Genomic DNA, 12297 nt, shown 5'->3' with positions numbered 1-12297 from the left:
GAGCGATGCAACCCTTTGATACATGGTGCAGAAATCCATCAGATCCCGATCAGCAATCTTTAACGTTATCCTGGTTTCCTGGCCACTCCTTGAGCTTCCCCGAAGGCCTCCCGACGGCTAATCGACAGTGTCAGTAACTGCAGACCCGAGCACCATCATGCCATTGGTTAGACTGTATCTGATCAGCTCCCCACCTCGACAAGGATTATAGCAGAATCCAGAATCAACAGGGTCTGACGGCGGCGTCCGATTGATTAATCGGCAGGTCCTGAAGTCGCTGCTGACATTCGCCTGTCAAATCAGCGGCCTCTTATCAGTACATGTGCTTTTACCCATACTTGGCGATACGAAGCGATGTTTCATGGTTCATAGTGCACAGTGCAGGGTCGCATCTCGTGTGGTTCAAATATCGTCCGCTACACAAAATCAGGACTACATAAAGGGATGCAATGCCTCGTTCTCTGGCTCGCAAAGACTCTCACCTCACTTCTCTCTATCCTGTGGGTTTCGGACTTGATCACTCAACATGTCTGCATACATCCCTTCCGTGGGCATGCTCGCCCTCGGCGCCATGCATCTTGCTTCAGGCGTACTTGGTGATCTTCAAACCTGCCCGTCTGATACCCCTTTGAGCTGCAGCACTTCGGACTCAACCGCTGCCTCCTGCTGCTTCAGTTCCCCCGGAGGGACTCTCCTTCTCACGCAGTTCTGGGACACCGATCCAGCCACCGGCCCATCTGATTCTTGGACTCTGCATGGTCTTTGGTGTGTTATGCCACATTTGGATCGAATTAGGTCACACATTGACATTTCATAGGCCCGACAACTGTGATGGAACCTATGAGCAGTTCTGCGATACTTCGCGCGAGTATTCGAATATCACGGATATTCTGCAGGCGCAGGGTAGAACCGCGCTTCTATCTGATATGAACACATACTGGAAGGATTACAAGGGCAATGATGAGACCTTTTGGGAACATGAGTGGAACAAGCATGGTTCGTTACTCCATTTGATAGTATCTTCTGCCTGGTATCGCTAATAAGGACATAAGGTACCTGCGTCAACACCATCGAGCCTACCTGCTACACGGACTATACCCCGCAGCAAGAGGTCGGTGATTTTTTCCAGAAGGCAATGGATCTTTTCAAGACCTTGGATACGTACAAGGTATGTACTGCGATCATTGCAGCCGAGCTCAAGAAAGCTAAAGACGCTCCAGGCCCTTGCCGATGCTGGCATCACTCCCAGTTCTTCCACGACATACAGGCGCAGCGACATTCTATCCGCTCTCTCCGCGATCACAGGCCATGAACCCTCGATCAGCTGCGCCAGCGGCGCGCTGAACCAAGCCTGGTACTTCTTCAACATCAAGGGTAACGCCATCGATGGTCAATATACGGCCACAGATCCGCGTAAGTCATTGCTGATCATTAAATTTCGTGTGCGGAAACTGACATAGTATGGTATACAGTTTCGTCTTCCAATTGCCCATCTTCTGGCATCAAATACCTGCCCAAACCAGATAACTAGAGTAGTGCCACGAGCGCAACCTGGCGGTTTGGTAAAAAGAGAGGCACACAGGTGGTTCGCCACACTTAAACAGTCTCAATCGGGCATCGAAAGATTGCCGGTTGAGAACCTTCGGAAATGCTGCAGATGTTGCTATGGGCTGGTTATCCCATAGCACTGATATATCTTGTCTGAAATTTGAACATAGTGCAGACCATTATTGAGAACTGTGGTCAACTACTCCGTAGGTTGTATAAAATGCAAGCATTCTTTCTTTGCGCTGGACTCTTCTTGCCCACAGGGTTTGTTTTTGTTGCCATGTCTTGGGCTTGAATCGGGCACCATGCCATGCCTCAAGACCTGTCGTCATAGGGTTTGATGTCTGCTAGTGATAGCGCAACTTCTGGCCGCTGCGTAGTTGTATCTGTAGAAGCCTTGGCTTCTACCTGTAGTGATTGTGAAGAGTCAACCACCATCGGGTTTCGATGAGCTGATCATAGCTACTCATCCAGCGATGCGTCCGGAATGATATTCCGCTGAGCGGTAGACAAATTGGAGCACCGTGCATCTTCCAGTCTCGCCAGTCCGGAATGGTATAAATGCATGAAAGATATGACCGCGCGCTCTCACAATCCTTTCAATCGTGCATTTCTTCGCTCCTCTTCTCGCTTGGCTCCAACGCGATCCAAGAAATCCATACGGCCAATGAATCCCTCCTTGGCTTTGCTATGAACCTTGAGCTCGTCCTTGATGCCGGCCTCATCCACGTATGCAGCCCAATCCAGCCGTGACTTTTCGACAGTATTGATCTTGGGCCCGCGCAAGCCCTCAGCCTGGCCGGTGATGTCAGCAGAAGCTTGCTTATCCCAGCTCTTCTTAATGGTTCCGGTCGGGTTCGGATCAAAACGTGAGATCTTGCGGAGTGGGCGACGTAGCTTCAGCGCATCCTTTACATTTGCAGCGTCTTCCACATCGGCGTCCGTCACGCTCTCGGCGCTCTCGCCGTTGGCCAGGAAGAGTTTCGCCTCGGCAGAGTCCTTGGGGACGATTTTTTCCTCCGTGATCATTTCGCCTGCGAACTTGTAAGTCCTCTTGATCTTCACCATCTCTTCCGTGTATGGAGGTTTCGATTGGGATAAAGCCTGTTTATCGGTGGTTTGGCCGTCCTTGTCTTCCCTCGAGGGAACTGTGTCCTGTTGCTCCGTCTGCAAGGGTAGAGGTGCTGAACCCGAGTCATGAGCATTCATCCGCGCCCACAACGCATCCACGTCCACCGTGGCACCGTCAATCTTGGCCAAGGGTTTTCTTTCTTCTTGCCTGGAAGGAATCTTAGTTAATCGTGCAGCTTCAAGCCGGAGGAGTCTTAACGCACATCTTCATCCTCATTGCGCGCGTCCGCACAAAGCCCCCCGGGCCCCCTTCCTCATCATCATCGAAGTCCACATCATCCTCATCCTCATCGTCGTCGTCGCTGGCGTTTCCTTTGCCTTTCTTCTGTTTCTGCTTGTTCTGTTGTTTCGCCTTCGCTTTTTGTATCATCGCTTCATCTCCAGAATCAAGAGCTTTGTCATCATTTTCGGTCTCCTTGACCCCCGTTTTGAGTCTTTTCGCTGCCGGCTCCGTCGCCTCGTCTTCGCTGTCTGAACCGGTCAGTTCGGCGTCTTCCTGTTCGGCGTCAAGCTGGAAGTCTTCGTCTTCTGCGGAGTCATATTGCTCGTTATTAAAGTCCAGCTCGGCGGCAGCGGCTGTAGGGTCTGTCGCCATCTTGTCCTTTGGCCTGAAGTTTGATTTCAAGGTGAAATCAAGGAGAAGGAGATGGTCGCTTGAGAGGCGCGAAACAAAAGATAGCGATTCTGCCAGGCGGTGTAATTATATGCCAGTTGACCAGCTCCAGGATTACGTAACATAGCAAAGCCAATCAGCATCACTTATCTAGGAGATGCTTTAGTATTGTGGCCGACTCAATCTGACGAGAAGGCATCTTACCACGACACTGTGGACGATGATAGCCAAGGAAAAATTGTGAAGACGTTCAAATATAGTTTGAATGAAGGTACTTTTGGCCAGTCAGCGTCAACATTATTGATGCTGCGATATACTTCGCAGGAGAATGGCCCAGATGGCCTCAAACACCCATCCAGATCATCTTGATCCACTTGAACTGGAGATATTGAACCGGCGAAATGCCTTTGATCTACCACCAAGGACGGTCTGTGACGCTCTTGTAGACGTGTTCTTCAAGTGGATCTCACCGGTTCTTCCTGTAGTCAATAATCATGACTTCATGCGAAAATACAATGACCCTCAAAACCCCCCATCAATTCTTCTACTTCAAGCTATGTTGATGGTAGCATCCAGGTACTACCATGACGAGAGCTCTCAAGGATGTGGAATATCGCCACGTATCTGCTACAAGAAGGTAAAAGCTTTATATGACGCTGGCTACGAGAGCGACTCTACCGCGATTCTCCAGGCTGTGGTCTTGTTGGGTGTGTTTTGGGATGGGCCAGATGGTAGGTCTGTTGAGTCTCACTGGAGCGAAGATCTGTGTTGACTGGTTATAGAGCTTACTGAGAATGGCATATTCTATTGGAGCCGTCTCGGTATAGCCTTGGCTCAGGAACAAGGGCTTCATGAGAGGTACGCTTCACCCAGGACTTGTTTCTCCATTTTGGGTACTGACTAGCAGTGTAGGGAAACATATGCACTACTTTCCCCAGAGAACCAGAGCATCTGGAAGCGTATCTGGTGGACGCTCTATACCCGCGACCGCTCGGTGGCTGCAGCGTTTGGTCGTCCGCTTCACATCAATGCCGAGGATTGCACAGTGGAAACGTTGACGGGGAAAGACTTTATTGAGTACGACGAGCAAACCGGCATCCGACAGCCTACGGATGATACGGCGGCTCAATTTTTTATCCAATATGTGAAGCTCTGCCAACTCATGGACTTGGGTCTATGTCTGAAACTATCGTCAAGATCAACGCAGGAAAGCCGAACGAGAGGGGCAGCCCAGTGTGAGCTCGGCCTCAACGAATGGCTCACCGATTGTCCTTTCGAGCTCCAGTGGCGACAGTCCCGACATGGCTTCTGGCCAGCGATGCTATGCTCAACTTTTTAGTGAGCTTTCCCTGGCCGGCTCTGGCAGTGCAATCCACTAACTAGGGCGGCAGTACGATTGTATGCCAGCTACATCTCTTAAAAGCACCCTACTCTTCGCAAGAATCCCAGAGTTCGGCCTTCCATGCTGCCTCGACCGTTATCTCTATCCTCGAGACACTTCAATCGAGGGACGAACTCAAATACACACCTTCGTTCATGTGAGTTCAATATCATCTTTCGCAGTTGCCCTAAGATCATGAACTGATCTCTGTTCAGAATCTGCCATGCTGTAGTATCTTTCGTCACGCTCAAATGTCAAATGGAAGCCACAGTGCCGTCGCTCTTGCATGCCATTAGACTGAAGTTGGAAGCGAATCTTGACATGCTTGGAGCCTTAGCTCCAACATGGCCGATTGCATCAATGTTTGTGGAGCTCTTTCGTTCGATGACTGGGCCAGAACAATTTAGTCCGCTATTATCAGTTGCGACAGATAATTGCAGAAAGCGCGCACGTGGAGAGGAAGATGGAGGCACTGTTCCCTCTCGATCTACAGGCCCCTTCAAAAGACCGAAGGTGCAGCAGGTGATTCTCCCACAGACCAAAGTCGTCCTTCAAATCCTGCAGCGGGAAGCCCAGAGACGGCTTCCTTTATCCAGCTCACTTCAAAATGCATCGCATCAGGAAAGTGAACGAAAGCATCTCGGTGCTAATTTTGATAACAAACATTCTACGCCATCTGATGAGGTTGAACCAGAGCCAGAAAATTACGACGCGTCAACAATATTGCAGAGCTTACGGCAGGTGATTGAGATCGCCAAATCAACTTCTCTCCATTTTCAGGATGGCAATGTCTCGTGAGGATAACCTACTGTATGGACCCAAAATCTACTTGGTCTTTTTTCACTACATATAAGCATCGAGGTACTTCCTGCGAGCAACATCCTTGTACAGGAAGAGACTATATCGTGTACAGGTTTCTGGAATTCCTCAAACCCACGGTGAACTGACATGAAAGCAATGGTATATCGCCCAATTGATATGATTGACCGTTCTGTCAATTCGTCTAGAGGTCTTAGGAGCAAGTCTGAGGATCTTTTCTTCTCCCAATCTGACATAGACATGAAGGGGGAGGTGGTCCTTTGTTGACGCAGATTGAATTAGAAACTCGACACAAAAATCCTTAGCTCCAGGGTCATCTAGAAGCCGAAAATTGAAGAATGAGGTACTCTAGGAGCTATTCGGCATCCTTATGCAGGGTCCAAACCCTAATCAGGCAGAAGCAGCAGTCTTCTCCAAGAGATATATAGATCACGCACGCAAGTGACAGCTTTCACATGATAAAGGCAAACTTCTAGTGGGAGAACCCAATAGTATCGACACCAGAAGTATGCATGGTGTACGGAGTATGTAGGCTTCGGAATAGAAGATTAAAGATTAATAATCTCTCCGCATCGCGCCAACTGGGTCGAACGGGCCGACCCGCGCTCGGTGATTGTACACTTACAAGTCGTGACTTACCGAGGATGAGGGAGCTTGCAACTGTCATAACTGGTCTATTTGAAGGCAGCATGTCCTGATCTCAGTCCTCTCAATACGGCCATTCCGCTCAAACCCCCCTTAAGACCCCAAAATGACATCAGTAAAGCCTGTCGCGCTGGTGGTGGGCGCCTCCCGCGGCATCGGCAGACAGATCGCAATTGACCTGGCAAAGAATGGCTACAAGGGTACGTCCTCTCTCACAAAGTCCAGACTCGACAGAGATACTGACAAAGCTCGCAGTCGTCGTAGCAGCCAAAACCACATCCAACGCCTATGAAACCACCCCTTTTCCGCCGGATCCGAACTCCTCTCAATCGACAATCAACACCGTCGAGCGAGAGATCAAAGAGGCTGGCGGCGAGGCGTTCGCCATCCCCGTTGACGTCCGCGATGTGAGCGAGGTTGAGAAGATGGTCCAGGAGGCTGTCCGTCTGGCTGGGCGCCTGGATGTCCTCGTGTACAACTCAGGCGCGATCTGGTGGTCGTCGGTGGCGAATACGCCCACCAAGCGGTTCCAGCTCATGCAGCGGATGAACCCGGAGGGTTTGTATGCAAGCGTGCAGGCGGCGCTGCCGTTTTTTGAGAAGAACGAGTGGAAGGGACGGATTGTTGTTGTCTCACCGCCGATTTACTCGCGGTTCTTTAGGGGGAAGACCGCTTATGCTATGGGTATGGCTCATGCCTGTTACTGACTGTGAAATGGTATGACTGACAGTGGCTATAGGTAAGGTGGGGATGAGCGTTCTCACTCGGGGCCTGGCTATGGATTTTGTCAGACAGGGCGCGAAGGATATGGCTATTACCAGTATCTGGCCTGCTGTTGTACGTTCACTCCGTTCGCTTCTCTGGCGCGTCTAACCATTTACCTCCAGTCAATTGAGTCAGCCGCCACTGAGATGACTACTCGAGAAGATGCAAGTCGGAAAGCTGACCTTCGAAAGCCGGTGAGTACTCTCTCTGCACCTTGTTGTTGTACGAACTCATACTAAGGAAGTATAGACGATTTTCTCCGACGCGATTCTAGAAATCATCAAAGCTCCTGCGGAGACAGTCAATGGGCACCTGGTTCTCGATGAGGACTTTCTGCGAGAGCGTTGTGGTGTTTCTGATTTCTCCAAGTATGCTGTTGTGCCGGGGTCTCAGCCGCGTCGCATCATGCCCCAGGAACTGCCGGTCCTTGAGGTAGCAGAGCAGGACGATGAGGGTACTCGAATGGATAGTACAACGCTGAGAAGGGCAAAGTTGTAATTGTTTTGTCCAAGATATAGCAGAATATATAGACTTGAGTCAACGCAGTAGTATTGAAATCGACCTGAACGGTTTGAGCTTAGTACTATACTATGTTCCTTTCTCTAACATTTTTCTTTACAAAAAAAAGCCATGCATTGCTGCAAATATACTCTCCAAGAATCGATTCGAAACCATGTGAATCATTGCCACATAAATACAACCACCCACGGCACATCTACAATCTCGCCGTTAACTTCAGATTCTCATGCGGCAACCCCAAAAACTCCCACATGTAATGAAATCGATCACTGCCAAAGAACGGCTCGCTTTCGCCCTCTTCATTCGTGACCCAGAACCACGGACACCCGAACGCCCCCAGCTCCTTGACAACCCGCCCCGTGGTCGCGGTCAACTCCTCCTTCACAGCTGGGTCGGACGCTTTAGCAAGGATCTCTTGAGTCTCCGCCGCAGTGAAGCACTTGCACTTCTCCAGTGCCTGGACAAGGTACTCCGGCTTGGAGATATCCAGCTGGCCGTTCCACATCGTCTCGAAGCATGCGAGGAATGCGGGCGCAAGATGCTGTGGATGGTGGCGTTTGATGAAGGTCAGAGCTCGCTGGGGCTGATTTATCTTTTAGTTTCTTTGTGGTAATTCTCGGGATGGGGAGGACACGTACCAGGAGCGACAAAATGGGGAAGAAGGAGGGGACTTCGAAGTTATGGCCAAAGTACTTCTGGGCTCGTTTACCGTCATATTTGCTGTAGGCCGCTTTGGCGGGGAGAGTCCATGGGGGTTTATTCCCTGCTTTGAGTCAGTTTCTTTGCTTTTATGCTTATCTTTGAAGCTGAGCTGAGATGGACAGACGGACCACTGCCTACGTTGATCCCGCCGAGGAAAACGGGGATGTATCTATGAGATGAGGGTTAGTGGATGCTGTTCTCACACAAACTGGTAGTTGTAGTACTCAATCTCCACGCCGTTGGAGGCAAGTGCCTCTGCATTTTGTTGCAGATATGTGAAAGCGTAGTAGCTGTATGGCGAAACTATGGGGATGGATTAGCATCTCATCGGCAAATCCTCGAAGATGAACGACAAACCGCAGTCAAGGTAACACTCGATTTTTTTGCCCATGGTGAACAGATTGATGTATTGCAGTGAATTTGAAATAGGATGTAATGATGCAGAGGGTCGCAGTTGTTTATTTCATTATTACCGTTTCTAATCAGTGGAGAATCATGGGATGGATGTTGGAGCAATTGTGGAGAGCCGAGGATGCCCCCTACTGTCACTGTCTTATATCCGACGCCAGGTCGGCTTCTTTCACGACTAAGAAGTATGAACACTACTGCTGTCGGCTAACATACATAGACCAGCAACGAGGTAACCAAAAATGAAACAAGGATCTGATCATTACCGTCCCCTTGAAAACGAGAGGAATTTCATCCTGGACATCTCAACATCAAGTCATGACACCATGAGCCTCACGTCCCCAACTATACACCATTCACCTTCCTCACGGCAATCCGTATCTTCTCCAACTGTGCACTATCCTCTCTCTGCTTGACGACACTCCGGTCCAGCCAGAGCGCAGCAAGAGCCACAACACCCCGCACAACTTCCAACCCGACCAGCAGCGCCAGAATCACAAATGCCGCCTGCGTCTCCCTACAGTCCCTCGCAAAATGCGTCGGCGCATGCACATCCGCGTCCTCGCTCGAGGTGACGCTCCCGAGAGCCTTCCACTTGCACGTCCACGAGTGCAGCGTTTCGTTCTGCGAGAACCCATCCGGGTACGTGGATCGGGGCAGGTAGATCGAGAACGCAAGACCGATTGTTGCGGCTAGCAGTCCGGCAAACGCCGTGCCTGAAGCGAGGATGTTGAGACGCCGGATGTGCGAATGGGGCTGGAGGGTGTCTGTTAGCATGAACGGCCCTGCAATACATCGACTGTTGACAAGGGTCAGGACTCACCGAAGGCAGCAGAGCAGCGATGATATACACCAGGTTCTGAAGGGCGATTACGCAGCCGCACGACAAGATTGCGATTGTCGGTTGCAGGTCGAAGTTTAATGGCCACAGGGCGAGTCCTGCTTCTTCGAAGGCGGATGTGCTGCGGTAGTGCTGGTATGGTACGGCTTCGCAGCCGACTGCCGCGAGCGCGCAGCTGAGGCAGATGATCGAGACACCCAGTTGGATCCAGCCAAGATGACGATTTTTCTTGAGGAAGGTCGACTCGTCGTGGTCGGAAGCACAGGAGACCGTGTATGAGCCACCAGAGCCTGAATGGAATGAACCGGTCTCCATCGTAAAGGTCGCAACAGGTGGAAATGGGGGTTGTTGAAGAGACAAATGTGAAGATCCACGCTGCACGGCCAGTTACAGAATAAAAGCTCGATCAGTCTTGCCAGAAGACGGAAACGATCGAATAGGGACGAAGTGAAGCTCCAAGAAGACTACAAATACAGAGAACAGAAATTCGAAGGAAACAACGTCAAATTCAAACAACTGAATTTTCGAGATGAGATGCCAGTCACTTGCAAGTGCGGTTTCAACAAACTCATCGTGGGATTTATACTCTCTTAACCATAATCCTAGCGCATGGAGAGTCAAGCACCTCTAGCCGCCGAGATGATGGGAGGAAACGCTCATTCGCCATCCACTGTCCTATGACTGCAGATTCTGCGGATTTTACTTGAGGAAATATTCCTATATTGGGCTACAGCAAGAGTCAGACTCAAACCTTGTGTTCCCCTGGCGCGTAGAGGCATAATGAAGAGATCGATGGTTCTGGGGATTGGAGGATTCAGGGCATTGGCCTCGAGCGCCACTGCGTCTATCAATCATTCAGGCGGTTCACCAGCGTCTCGTTTGAAGGAAGAGGGTGATGATGGTGCGTTGCAATGCATTAATGTCTACAGAATATACTGGTCTGAAAAAAGCCAAAAGGAGAATTCGGTTAGAAAATTGTCATGGTTTAATACGGACACTTAAAATTGCCACCAGAAAGAAACATATTAGCAAAGGGGAATCAATCACAATCATCAGCAAACAGAAAAATAAGTAAGCATGACAAGGGCAGAAGAGCATATCGTTAAATTCTTCTCCACCTCGTACTTTTTTGGCATATCTCAAGTTCAGTCATGACCGGAAACCCTTCGTCGCCAGTCTTCGCCCGTGCGGTGCACATCGACCACGTCAATGCGCTTCCCAATACCGGTCAGACCGTCCTTCTGCCACCATTTCTCACCCTTGTCGGCGAGTACGGATTCATCTTCACTGTCGATCAGACCGCCACGACCGCCGTCATCTCCCACCACAACGACGACCTGTCTAACCCATCCGGAGATGTGTTGCACCGCATCACCTTCTTTGCCTGTCATAGACTCTTGGACGTAGACAATGTCAGGCGATAGGTGACGCACAAGATGGACGAATCCGCCGGGGGTACTAAAAGGCATGATGGTGTTTTCTTTATCGGCAATGGACTGCGCCTGCGTGTAGAGAGTGCGGAAGAGGGGCGTGGCGCCGTCCTGCTCATCCACTGGGCGCGGCTCCAGCGTAGACAGGTCTGCACACGGTGGTTCTCCAGGAGATCTAGCCTCCTCAGGGGCGATGTTCGAATAAGACGATGTGACGGAAAGAGTAGGGTTCGACGAGCCATTTTGGTTCGGGGTATGCTTCAAGCCGGGCGCATAGATAAGAACAAAGATCTTCGCGGTGTCGGGATCGATATGCTCGGGAAGATGAGACAGAATAGACTGTTTCACGACGCGTTAGTATGTAACTCAAAGAACGACACCTGAAGTACCTACTGCGTGCTCGGAGGCAAAATCCTCGTCGTCATGGTTAGACAGCACGGAGGATACAACGATCGCTACCGTCTTCTTCCTCTTCTCAGGGGCAGAGGGGCCGCTGGCAGCGCTTCGTGTAGGGATTGCACCACTCACGGCAGGCGCTGCCGCAGCAGGCTGGCCGGCCCTATCGTTGGCTCGCGATCGGACTTCTTCAGACCATCGGGAGTGATCCTCAAAGTCGCCGCGATCCTCCTCACGTATCGATGTAAGAGCGCTGCCCATGAACGCGCCCGCAGCGGCCACACCCGCCGCGACTCGTCGACTGGCACCATCAAAAATCTGTTGAGGGCTTGGTGTGCGGCGTAGCGCGCCCTGCATACGAGCCATCATACCAACATCATCACCCTGGAAATCCGTCGCCGTGGACCTGGCGTATGCGCCATCAATACCGGCGGAAGGAATCCCGTCCGCACCCGGCGGGGGGTGCCGGTCGTCGTCGAGGGGATATTCGCCTTCATGATTATTATTATTCTCGTCGCCGTCGTCGTCGTCACTTCGTTCACTCCATATCCAAGCTGCGACACCAACTGTCGCGATGCCGACCGTCAAAGCTAGAGGGACCCAGTAGCCCAGGACTGTCCGTCTCCCTGACGAGCTGAAGCCGGTACCAGCTCCTATCCGCCGCCGACGGCCATCCTGGGAGTATGGGAAAGACATTGCGGTCAATGAAAGTCGATTGATGGTTGGCGCATAGAATTCAGTCCGGTCGCGATGGCGTGCAACAATCACATCGCAAAAATAATTCGTCCAGGAAGGAAAAAAAAGGGTGGTTGGTTGAGGGACAGGGAGAAGGAGAGGTCGGCCGCTCTCTCTCCCTAACTAACTAACTAACTACCTTACTAGCTCAAGGCTGGGCCTCGGAGAAACATGTGGCTGGTGATGTTCTCCCACTGTAACCTCCGCATTGTATGGAGTACCTTACGGAGAAAGGTAAGGTACCTGGTAAACGGTATGTTACCGCAGGCTTACAATACAGGGCAGATAAATGTTTGCACTGTTTGCTTTTGGGCGATGTTGCTGAGTCATCTCTGCTATCGGCACGTGATGGCGGGATTGTCCA

The 12297-nt window shown here is 51.0% G+C and overlaps 7 protein-coding genes across 7 annotated transcripts, besides 1 other annotated feature; 3 read left to right on the top strand and 4 right to left on the bottom strand.

Annotated features, from left to right (window-relative positions):
* Nucleotides 1-526: 526 nt before the first annotated feature.
* ACLA_018940 (T2 family ribonuclease) lies at nucleotides 527-1531 on the top strand (the record flags this gene model as incomplete). The annotated part of the gene is made up of 5 exons (XM_001268615.1): nucleotides 527-765; nucleotides 818-996; nucleotides 1053-1168; nucleotides 1221-1413; nucleotides 1473-1531. The coding sequence occupies 5 exons, from the start codon at nucleotides 527-529 to the stop codon at nucleotides 1529-1531; spliced, it is 786 nt and encodes a 261-aa protein (XP_001268616.1).
* Nucleotides 1532-2136: 605 nt separating this feature from the next.
* swc5 (putative Swr1p complex component (Swc5)) lies at nucleotides 2137-3274 on the bottom strand (the record flags this gene model as incomplete). Its single annotated transcript, XM_001268614.1, has 2 exons — nucleotides 2137-2827; nucleotides 2883-3274. The coding sequence occupies 2 exons, from the start codon at nucleotides 3272-3274 to the stop codon at nucleotides 2137-2139; spliced, it is 1083 nt and encodes a 360-aa protein (XP_001268615.1).
* A 355-nt stretch (nucleotides 3275-3629) lies between these two features.
* ACLA_018920 (transcription factor domain-containing protein) lies at nucleotides 3630-5471 on the top strand (the record flags this gene model as incomplete). The annotated part of the gene is made up of 4 exons (XM_001268613.1): nucleotides 3630-4027; nucleotides 4205-4630; nucleotides 4684-4830; nucleotides 4889-5471. 4 exons carry the CDS (start codon nucleotides 3630-3632, stop codon nucleotides 5469-5471), a joined length of 1554 nt encoding a protein of 517 aa, XP_001268614.1.
* Nucleotides 5472-6243: 772 nt separating this feature from the next.
* On the top strand, nucleotides 6244-7400 carry ACLA_018910 (short chain dehydrogenase family protein; the record flags this gene model as incomplete). Its single annotated transcript, XM_001268612.1, has 5 exons — nucleotides 6244-6337; nucleotides 6393-6821; nucleotides 6877-6974; nucleotides 7025-7096; nucleotides 7152-7400. 5 exons carry the CDS (start codon nucleotides 6244-6246, stop codon nucleotides 7398-7400), a joined length of 942 nt encoding a protein of 313 aa, XP_001268613.1.
* A 217-nt stretch (nucleotides 7401-7617) lies between these two features.
* On the bottom strand, nucleotides 7618-8514 carry ACLA_018900 (putative DSBA family oxidoreductase; the record flags this gene model as incomplete). Its single annotated transcript, XM_001268611.1, has 5 exons — nucleotides 7618-8004; nucleotides 8060-8184; nucleotides 8252-8292; nucleotides 8348-8426; nucleotides 8481-8514. 5 exons carry the CDS (start codon nucleotides 8512-8514, stop codon nucleotides 7618-7620), a joined length of 666 nt encoding a protein of 221 aa, XP_001268612.1.
* Nucleotides 8515-8876: 362 nt separating this feature from the next.
* ACLA_018890 (uncharacterized protein) lies at nucleotides 8877-9687 on the bottom strand (the record flags this gene model as incomplete). The annotated part of the gene is made up of 2 exons (XM_001268610.1): nucleotides 8877-9287; nucleotides 9355-9687. The coding sequence occupies 2 exons, from the start codon at nucleotides 9685-9687 to the stop codon at nucleotides 8877-8879; spliced, it is 744 nt and encodes a 247-aa protein (XP_001268611.1).
* An 830-nt stretch (nucleotides 9688-10517) lies between these two features.
* ACLA_018880 (uncharacterized protein) lies at nucleotides 10518-11894 on the bottom strand (the record flags this gene model as incomplete). Its single annotated transcript, XM_001268609.1, has 2 exons — nucleotides 10518-11141; nucleotides 11196-11894. 2 exons carry the CDS (start codon nucleotides 11892-11894, stop codon nucleotides 10518-10520), a joined length of 1323 nt encoding a protein of 440 aa, XP_001268610.1.
* Nucleotides 11895-12052: 158 nt separating this feature from the next.
* Nucleotides 12053-12082: a microsatellite.
* Between the last annotated feature and the right edge of the window lie 215 nt (nucleotides 12083-12297).

The sequence above is a fragment of the Aspergillus clavatus genome, genomic scaffold (assembly GCF_000002715.2).
Source record: "Aspergillus clavatus NRRL 1 1099423829805 genomic scaffold, whole genome shotgun sequence".
Lineage (NCBI taxonomy): Eukaryota > Fungi > Ascomycota > Eurotiomycetes > Eurotiales > Aspergillaceae > Aspergillus > Aspergillus clavatus.
The sequence above is the reverse complement of the archived record's forward strand: the minus strand, read 5'-3'. Positions and strand labels throughout refer to the sequence as shown.